This window comes from Oryza sativa, chromosome 2, assembly GCF_034140825.1.
Source record: "Oryza sativa Japonica Group chromosome 2, ASM3414082v1".
In the NCBI taxonomy this organism is placed as follows: Eukaryota; Viridiplantae; Streptophyta; class Magnoliopsida; order Poales; family Poaceae; genus Oryza; species Oryza sativa.
The window spans coordinates 19,456,767-19,466,594 of record NC_089036.1 but is presented as its reverse complement, the minus strand read 5'-3'; the positions used below and the strand labels follow the sequence as shown (position 1 = coordinate 19,466,594).

Below are 9,828 nucleotides of genomic sequence, written 5' to 3'. Positions count from 1 at the left end.
ATCTAGGATGTGCCGCTGGTTCTCGTCTTTTAGAGTTTTAGAGTTTGTGTTAAGTATTCACGGGGGTGAGAGTGTGGTGTTGTGTGTGTAGCGGTGCGTGCGTCTGTGGTGTAAAAAGAAGAGTGTGTGTGCGCGCGCCGGAAGGCATGTGCACGTAGGGAAATTAACAACCACGTTTGAGGTATACACGTAAGAGGGATGCCAAGGCAAACTCAAAGACTTTCTCCGCTTCAGTTTGCTTCTTTTCTTCCTCCATATCAAAGCAAAAAGATAGTATTCTCCCGACGAGACCCATATCGATCATATCCATTCCCAGTATCCAACTTCGAATTAATCTCGAGCGATTATATTTCTCCTGTGGCTCCACTAATTATCTAGTACTACGTATTTTTTAGCTTGATAATTAGCTCAATCAATCAAGAAAGCGATCGATTCAGAGAGCTAGCGCGAAGCTGACCAAGATCTCCAAAGCAGCAAACTAATTAAGGTGGAGCATCGGAGGCATGGGAAGCGGCCTCTACCTGACGACCATCCGCAGCCTCGTCGGCCTCGGCCGGACCAATCGCCGCCGCCGCCGCAAGCTTGGGCCGGCAGCGGCAGCTCAGCCATGTCGTCGCGGCAGCCGATAGGATCCGGAGGCGGCGGCGCGCCCCCGGATTGGCACGACGTCGAGCCGCAGTGGCAGCCGGTGGACGACGTGGTCACCGTGGCCGCCGCCGCAGCCTACCTCGCCGCGCCGGCCGGGGCGACGCTGTCGTCGGAATCAGCTGACCGGCGGTGGCGGCCGGTGGGGCCTTCAGCCGCCGCCGCCGCCGCTGCCCTGCAGGCCGTGGAGGCGCAAGGTACGTACGTGTTACAGTTGCACACACGTAATCCAACTATCCAAGTACGTAATTAAGCTGCCATGATCGCTATGATTAACCGTAAGCTATCTACAAGAGTATAGATCCATCGGTTTATCTATTTATTAGAAACTTCGGGCAATCAAATTTACCTATTTCGTGTAGATTAAGATGGTTAAATTAGTGTTCCAGACCTCCAATACGTCGTATGATTTTTTTCTTAATCAAACTACTAAAAAATTTAATTAAGTTTGTAGTAAAATAATGTAACATTTTTAATACAAAATAAACATTATATCAAAATATATTTAATGTTAAATTTAATGAAGCTAGTTTGGTGTTATAGATGTTAATATTTTTTTCTATAAACTTATTAAATCTAAAAGTATAGAAAAAAATTAAACGACTTATAATATAAAACGGATAGAGCAACTATAATCACGTATCGGCTGTTTAATAATCCCACATAATTTGATAATAACTTAGAGTGATTAACTTGCTGTATGATTCTTGAAAAATAGAGTAGCTTGCGAGTGATTTCTACTCGTGTTAAAGCAAATTTTCTTCTTGAAAGCAAAAGGGGGAAGAACGCAATTCTGAACGTGCGCGTGTGCCTGACTGCAGGTGCGGCGGCGGCGGAGCGGCACTACCGTGGCGTGCGGCGGCGGCCGTGGGGCAAGTGGGCGGCGGAGATCCGGGACCCCAACAAGGCGGCGCGCGTCTGGCTGGGCACCTTCGACACCGCCGAGGCCGCCGCCGCCGCCTACGACGACGCCGCGCTCCGCTTCAAGGGCGCCAAGGCCAAGCTCAACTTCCCCGAGCGCGTCCGCGGCCGCACCGGCCAGGGCGGCTTCCTCGTCTCCCCCGCTGTGCCCCGCCCGCCGCCGCATGGTGTTCCCGCTCCCGCGCCCGCCGTGGCGCCGGCGCCGTTCCCCGACCTGATCCAGTACGCGCGGCTGCTGCGGAGCGGGGAGGACGCCGCCGCCGCCGCCGCCGTGGCCGGCATTGCGGCCACCGCGGCGCCGGCGGCGCAGATCCTGGACTTCGCGGCGCAGCGGCTCGTCGGGGTCTCTCCGGCGATGGCGCCGCGCCCGCCGTCGACGCTGCCGACGACGACGACCGCGGCGTCGTCGCCGAGCGCGTGGCCTCACGGCGGCGGCCACGGGAGCTAGCGCGCGCGAGAGAGATCGAATACGCTCGTGTCATCGTGGGCATGCATGGGTGGCGGCCATATTTTTTGTTTTTTTCAGCATCTGTGCTGTGTGCGTGTGCATGTCCTTGCAACGGGGTAGTTTAATTTGGTTTGTGCCTTTGTCTTTCAGAAGGTATTTGCTCGATTTTACGCTTAAAACTTTTGATTTCTTGTCACCTAAGGTAACACACTACTAATTCTAAAAATTGTAGTCCTAGGTAAGATATAACTTTTGTGCATTTTTTACAGTATTTACTATTTTTTTTTGTTGATGTGTATGGTTTTGCTTTATTTTTTATCACTTATGAATATTTTCATATCAAAATTTTTGTAAATATTTTATGTCTATGTGAAAATGTTTAACATGTTAACTAAGGAGGAAAGGGACTGTTGAGAAAAGGTATTACCAGTGAGATCAATTAGATTTGTATTCAAGGAATGAGAATAGTTGTTTAAATGATTTAGGGATTTTCAAGGTTGTGGAGATTTCTAGTTGACCAAAATAAAAATCAACTTCAGAGATGAATTTGGACATATATATTTTTCTTATGTTGGAGAGACTAGCTTACAGGTGATTGAAATCTTTGCATATTGTCATGGGTTTCTTTTTTCATTAGTCTGAAATTGTAGCCACTGGATCTTATCATCAACCTCACCCCATATTAAAACAAAACCCTTTATTTCAGAGATAAATAGTTGTTCAATGAATATTTTCTAACTTTACGTATCACTAAAAATTGTAGACTTATTCATACGTAGTAATGTATTTTTTATACTTAACACGTAATAATTTTGGTTATAGGATATAATTGATTTTTTTTTGCTATTAATAGTCAAAGTTAAAAATGTTTGACTTTACATTATGCTAAAAATGTTTATATTTTGGGACGGAGGGAATCTAATTCTCTCTGCTTTGACCTTCAATATTATGATCATATAGTCGTGGTGCGTAGTGTAAGAGATGGGCATAGATCAGCCCACAAAATTAGTAAAATTAGTTCACTTGATTAAATTGACAACCATTATACATGGACTACTCTTCATCAATTGATCTTCATCGATTGATTTGTAGCCCCTCTTCTTACCAATGAAAACATATTCACTTCTATGAATAGAGGAGAGAAAAGGGATCAATTGATCATCCAATGTTATGTTCACCAGTGAAATTAAGTATCTTCTCCTTCCCAAGCCTTTGTGCTACCAAGACTACCAAAGATAACATTTGTGCTACCGGATATTTCCACTACATGGTTTTCCTTATCCTGCATGATTCATCATGAGGGCATTGGAAATAGGCCAAGGATAACAATGTGTGTCAAAAGCGGAAGTGGATCCTCTGACTTATATGTGAGATGTATATATCAGTGGCACATCTACAAACTGCATAAAGTCATGGAAGCCTCATCCCGTCGAGAGCACACAACCCATTGTTGTTTGGATGAAAAATGCCTATCAAACATGTAGGGTTATCGCGTGTTATATATGTGTGAGCGCATATGAGTCCAAACTTATTGTCAGGTTGGTTATATAGTGGTTCTATTGAGCCAAAACCTTATACACTACTTAAAAACCTTAATAGGTGATGGCTCATATGTGTCGGTTCATTTAAAACTGACACCTATTAACCGTTTCCCACCTTCACGAGATAAAAAATACCGACACCTCCAAAAACTTATAGGTGTCGACTCTAAATAAAACTCGGTACCTATAAGTACTTGTGTTTTCAAAAAACAAAACTGACACCTATACTAATTTTATATGTATCGATTCTTTAAAAAACCGACACCTATAATTAATTTTTTTAAAAAAATCTGCCCATTGAGCCGGCTTATGTTATCTACTCGTGAAACCCCATCGGAACCGTATCCGCCCTTTCTTGCTCCTTCTTATCCATTGCTGCCACTCCTACTTCCTCCTCCTAAGCACCCGCCACTGCCCCTCCTTCTTCCTCCCTTCTCCTCTTTCTGGATCTGCCGCCCCTCCTCCTTCTTAGCCGCCGCCGCTACCCCTCCTTCCTCCTCTTCTCCAACCGGCCGACATTGCTGCGACCACGGGGCCAGATCCGCTGCCGTGACGGTGGCGTTCTCCATGTGTTGTGTTTGCGATTTTGTTGATTTTGTGATTGTGTTTGGTTATGGGATGATAATGATCTCAATGATGATTTTGATTGTGTTTGGTAGATGGGGATGATATTGATCTCAGTGATGATGGAGAGTTTCTCGAATCGAGCCGATGCATTGAGTTAGCTTTTTTTTTTCTTTTTTCCATTACTAGAACCTTAAAAGTATTGGTTCCTAAACTAGCACCTTTGGTCCTTAAAGGTGTCACTTGTTGGGTGTTGGTTTGGAAACCCGGTACCTGTGATCAATTTTTAATCGGTACCAATCTCTTTTATGTAGTAGTGATAATGAATGCATGTATTTAATGGAAGAAAAGATCCATTATAAAAATAATATTGTGTGATCACCTACAGACTTTTCATGTAGATTGTGCTCAGTCAACTTTACTTTTGCACGTTATATATGCCCATTTTTCAACCATAAGAAAAAGATGCTTCGTTTGACAGAAAAACAGCACCGTATGCACGTGGCCAAGTCGTGTGCTGCAACAGACACACGTGGCACGTTCCTTACCACGCCAACGCAAACCGATCACTTGAGCCATTCCGATCTGAACCCATTAAATTCCAAGGAAACAAGTCAACAACTAGTTAGATAGAACCAGTAAAAAAAGAAAAAAAAAAGAAAAATCACGAGGGTTAATCAGGCCGACGTAAGCAAGTAGCCCAAGGCCCAGCGAGTACTGGGCCTGGGCCAGCATCCTTCCGTGCTCCCCTTCCCTTCTTGTTTTTTTTTTCTCTCTCTCCTCCTGCAATTCTCGTCCACTCCGTGACGCCACCACGCCGCCTCGCCTCGACCCGATCTCCTCTCCACCCACCCGATCCACCCGCCGGAGAGGAAGGCCGCCGCCGCCGCCATGCTCAGGGTCGCCGGGAGGCGCCTCACCACCGCCCTCGCCTGGCGCCCCGCCGCGGCGGCCGGCGCCAGGGGCCCGCTCGCCGGGGGCTCCCTCCCCGGCGACGACGAATTCTCGCGTGAGCCCCAGAGGCCGCGCTTCGCCGTGGATTCCCCGTTCTTCGCCGCTTCGAGGGGTATGTACGCGGCCCGCATGCCTCCCGCCCTCTGATCTGCGTGGGTTCGGGGTGGGGGGGGGGGATCCAGCTTTTCTTCCTGCTCTCCCAGGGTTTCGGAGGGGGATCCCGGTAGTCGCGGTTGTTTGGTTCCTGATCGGTGATTTGATATTAGTTTTTTTTGGATGCTTTCCTGCTTCCGGAGCTCGTTGATCTCTATGTAATCCATGCATGCTTGATGCGTTCTCTGTTCATACCTTGTTTGTTCCTAGCCTGCGAGCGCATGATTGGATTTGTATTTTAGTTTAGCGGCTAGAGGGATGATTGGATATTAGAAGTTTTCCACGATTGATGTTATGCTTATGCTTTGGTGTGTTTCCGTTTATTCAACTGAGTCGAATTCGTTGTGAACGCTCTTTTGATTGATTTGTGCTCACTCCAGATACGTAAATAGTCATGCGTAATGTCTATGTGGCATATGAGATGCTTCATCTGAACACGTGTGGGCTTGGTTAGTGGATAGCTGGATCATATAATTATGTGCAATTTTTCTTCACGCGCAAACTTTCCTGATGACCCACACTCAGATAGAGCAACTTTTAGGTAAGTCCTTGTGAATGCTATCTTAGAATTGTTATGTATACTCATGTGTGAGATCTCCTTGTTCATACCACAGCACAGAAATATTAGATGATTCTCTACATGATCACTGTTCTGAGCAAAGATAAGCTTGGTATGATAATATTGAAAATGCAAGTTTGAAAGCTTGCTATAGTGTTCAGTATTATGGTTTTTATTAGTAATTAATCTAGCCAGGCATTAGGTAGTTGTTGAAATCCATAGTTAGATTTGTGCCTCTTTTTGATACTTCAGTAAAATTTCTTTCTGGTTTAATTACCACATTTGTGGAGTTGCGGACTGCTAATGCTCCTGTTCTTTTGTGCTTTGGGAAAGATGTGCCAGAATTGAGTTTCTTCATTTAACATGATTAATGCTAATATCATTTTGGTTTGTGCTGTCCAGTCTGTTTTATTTTCATTAACACAGTCCCAAGAAAGCACATTCCACATGGTTCATTTAGTTTATGCAAACCACTTTTGATCACTCCTCTTTGCTCATTGATAATCTATGTTCCTAATGCTGTCAGCATGGATTTGCTGTTACCCTAAAATGCGCATAAATCTTGTCTCACATTGTTCTGGCATTTTCCTTGGCCAACATTATGTGAACTATAAGTTTGTTATGCTTCCATTTCCAATTCCGTACAACCTATGAAGATCAGCGCTCTTGATTGTTTAGATGTTGATGCTATTTTCCTATATGGTTAGTATGCATTTCTAACTATCGCAAACATGTTTGCTTAGAATCTGTTAAAAATATGAATCCTGTCTTCAGATACCTTGTTTTACGCAGTGGAACTTATATTTCCCCCATGAATTTATTTTGTTTGGATTTTATATCCTTTGATCTGCTTTCTTTATTAGTTTTGACTGGTAAAGATTACGCATGCTTTAGTTTTTTACTTACTTTGAAAGGAACCTCATAATTCTTATCGCATTAGTATGCTGCATTATATATTTAGATGTGACCATTTCTAGAATGCTTTACAAATATCCAGTATTGTAGTTTGGTTGTTCAGCAGTCAGCACTTCCATTTTTACCTTTTGCTTGTGCGCTCATCAAACATTTTGCAATTAGATGTTTTACAGATCACAATGTGCACCGTCTTATGTTACTGTTGAAGTCTGACTTCTGGTTGGATGTACTAACATTTGATAATAGAAACCTGGGTAGAAAACATTGAATGTTCTTCCTTGTTTGGAACAACTCAGATTGATCAGAACATAAGCTATCATGAGTTCGTAACCATACATTAATCAAGCATGCAATTCTGAGATCAGGGAGTTTGAACACTTACCACTAAAATAAATTTGATTTTTTATCACAATGGCAGTCTCTATGCATAGTAATATATAGAGATGATTTTCAAGTGTGAAATTTATTGGTGATACCGTGTTAAGATAAAATAATGCTCTGTTATCTTCATATCACCTTTTGTGTTACGTTGATATTTGATGATGTCATGTAACAGTAGTTCCCTTTTGCAGGCTTTTCCTCAGAAACTCTTGTTCCAAGGAACCAGGATGTAAGCTTGACTGAGCTTCCAGCAACAGTGTCAGCTGTGAAGAATCCCAGTGCAAAGATTGTATATGATGAATATAACCATGAAAGATACCAGCCAGGTGACCCAAGTAAAAGAGCGTTTGCATACTTTGTGTTGAGTGGTGGAAGGTTTATTTATGCTTCGCTTCTGCGCTTGCTCGTTTTGAAGTTTGTTCTAAGCATGTCTGCTAGCAAGGATGTTCTTGCTCTTGCTTCCCTTGAGGTGGATCTCTCTAGTATTGAGCCTGGCACCACTGTGACCGTGAAGTGGCGGGGCAAGCCAGTTTTTATCAGGCGCAGGACAGAGGAAGACATCAACTTGGCGAACAGCGTTGACATTGGATCTCTTCGTGACCCACAGCAGGATGCGGAACGAGTCAAGAACCCTGAGTGGCTGGTTGTGATTGGGGTGTGTACTCATCTGGGCTGCATTCCACTTCCCAACGCTGGTGACTTTGGTGGCTGGTTCTGTCCATGCCATGGATCACATTATGATATATCAGGTAGAATCCGTAAGGGCCCTGCACCATACAACCTCGAAGTCCCGACCTACTCATTTCTGGAAGAGAACAAATTGCTCATCGGCTGAGATTACATTGACCACAGGGTTTAAAATCTTATGGCACTTCTATTCTCTGTTGGTTTGACGTTTCACCTTTTTGTTGCTCTACTTTGTTGGACACCTTCTAGTAAAGAATAATGAGCTGCTACTTGGCTACTGTTAATTAATTTCCAAGTTTGGTTCTGTTACCTGAAATCAATAGGAGTTATCTTGTAATTGTCTTACAAGCTGGCACAGTGAAGCTTATATGTTGTCAACTGACATCCCTTCTCTTCAATCTTCGTGTATGTGATTGAATGTAGTTGATTTGTTTGTTATGAGAAACTTTTTGCCAATACTATTTGTGACATCATGATGATAGAATTGCCCTCAGCTGTTCAATTCTTCATAGGCTGTTGTAGGCTTGGCACTATTTTAATTTTATCTGTGTCCTTATATATGTTGTGATGACACGTATCGATGTGAAGCCGTAAAGTGGCTCTTCATGAACGCTTCATTTGCATGCAATGGCTGTAGAATGAGTTCCAATTTAGCGTTCTGGTGTGAAGACTCATTTTATGGAATTCTGAAGACATCTGGGACAGTTTTTGAACTGAAGACTTCTGGTGAGGTACTACTCTGTCCTAAAAAAATCAAACTCTAGCTACAAATCTGGACATACTCTGTCCCAAAAAAATCAAATTGTAGCTACAAATCTGGACATACATGTGTTCAGATTCATGGCTAGGAATGGATTTTTTTTTTTTTTTGGTACGGAGGGGTATGTTCCAAGCAAGTGTGGCATCTGATTGTGAGCACGCAGGCGATGAATGCGTACCAATGTTCCATGGATACTCTTTACAATCTCACCTACTACTGCCAGGCTTAGTCAATGGATCTTCTAAATATTTAAGATGCTGTACAAAATTCGAGTCGAATTCATGTATGCCAATCGAATGGCCCTGGTCCTTCATTATGTTTAGGAAAATGGTTCTTTGGACGTGCACAGCACAAGGACAGCGTGGTGCCCGTAGTCGCACACGACTCCCCCATATAATACTGGCAGTTTCTCTGCCAAGGAAACAAGGTGACTCTAGATATTCTCTCGCTATCGAAATAAAGAATAGAAAAGAAAGAAAACTACGTAACTGATCGTGTAAAAATGGTATTACGTAATGTATTTATGTTAGACTTTAGTTGTTTAAGCTTTGATCACTAAAACCTCTCAAATGAGACTACGGTGAATCTTTTTTTTTTGACGTAACGCACTTCCATAATATGATAGAGAAAATAAGATCTTTGTTACTTCGCACACTTCGATAATATGGTGTTTTTTTCTTAGTATCCATGTAGGCTTTTCAAGAAAAAAGACTAATGGTCAATTGTATTAATTATTTAGATTTTAGAAACGATGAAGTGAGTCTAACTTAACTGGTTAGGTATTTTTATGGTGGAACCAATCTACCCGTGTTCAAATATTAGAGTTGATACAGTTTCTTGCGTTTACGGCTATTTATTCTTCAGTGGTGGGCGACGTACCGTCGACAGAGAGACGCTTATGGTGGCTTTGTCAATCTCATAAGGATGAATTTGTGTGTATTGTAAGCGTCTGCATTTATAATATATTTTTAAAAAATATTTAGAAACGGAATAAATACTTGCTTCCACTTACACGTGTTACCCTAGCATATGTGGCAGTATAGCACATACCTTGGATCAATCCGTCCAGTTCTACAACTACCTATATCGTAAAATAAATTTTTGAGTGAAGTGCACCGGCGGTCCTCAAATTTATCGAGGTGTGTCATCTAGGTCTCTGTACTCTCAAATTACACTTTAACCTCCCTAAACTCGATTATGCACCCATTAGTGGTCCAAACCAGCCTTGGGATGATATTTTAGCCGACGTGGCATCGTGACGTGGAGGGTGCTAGACAACTGCGAGGGTAATATTGCAAAT

At 43.0% G+C, this 9,828-nt stretch overlaps 2 protein-coding genes across 2 annotated transcripts; both read left to right on the top strand.

Annotated features, from left to right (window-relative positions):
* The first annotated feature begins 272 nt into the window (after nucleotides 1-272).
* On the top strand, nucleotides 273-2,429 carry LOC107278754 (ethylene-responsive transcription factor ERF110). Its single transcript, XM_015768437.3, has 2 exons — nucleotides 273-842; nucleotides 1,467-2,429. Exons 1-2 carry the CDS (start codon nucleotides 608-610, stop codon nucleotides 2,012-2,014), a joined length of 783 nt encoding a protein of 260 aa, XP_015623923.1. The 5' UTR covers nucleotides 273-607; the 3' UTR covers nucleotides 2,015-2,429.
* Nucleotides 2,430-4,904: 2,475 nt separating this feature from the next.
* On the top strand, nucleotides 4,905-8,261 carry LOC4329497 (cytochrome b-c1 complex subunit Rieske, mitochondrial). Its single transcript, XM_015771576.3, has 2 exons — nucleotides 4,905-5,185; nucleotides 7,273-8,261. The coding sequence occupies exons 1-2, from the start codon at nucleotides 5,011-5,013 to the stop codon at nucleotides 7,914-7,916; spliced, it is 819 nt and encodes a 272-aa protein (XP_015627062.1). The 5' UTR covers nucleotides 4,905-5,010; the 3' UTR covers nucleotides 7,917-8,261.
* Nucleotides 8,262-9,828: the final 1,567 nt, after the last annotated feature.

Coding starts and splice junctions, on each gene's coding strand:
- LOC107278754 (XM_015768437.3), top strand. CDS start 608: ATGTCGTCGCGGCAGCCGATAGGATCCGGAGGCGGCGGCGCGCCCCCG. Junction 843..1,466: donor GCAGGCCGTGGAGGCGCAAG/GTACGTACGTGT, acceptor GCCTGACTGCAG/GTGCGGCGGCGGCGGAGCGG.
- LOC4329497 (XM_015771576.3), top strand. CDS start 5,011: ATGCTCAGGGTCGCCGGGAGGCGCCTCACCACCGCCCTCGCCTGGCGC. Junction 5,186..7,272: donor GTTCTTCGCCGCTTCGAGGG/GTATGTACGCGG, acceptor TCCCTTTTGCAG/GCTTTTCCTCAGAAACTCTT.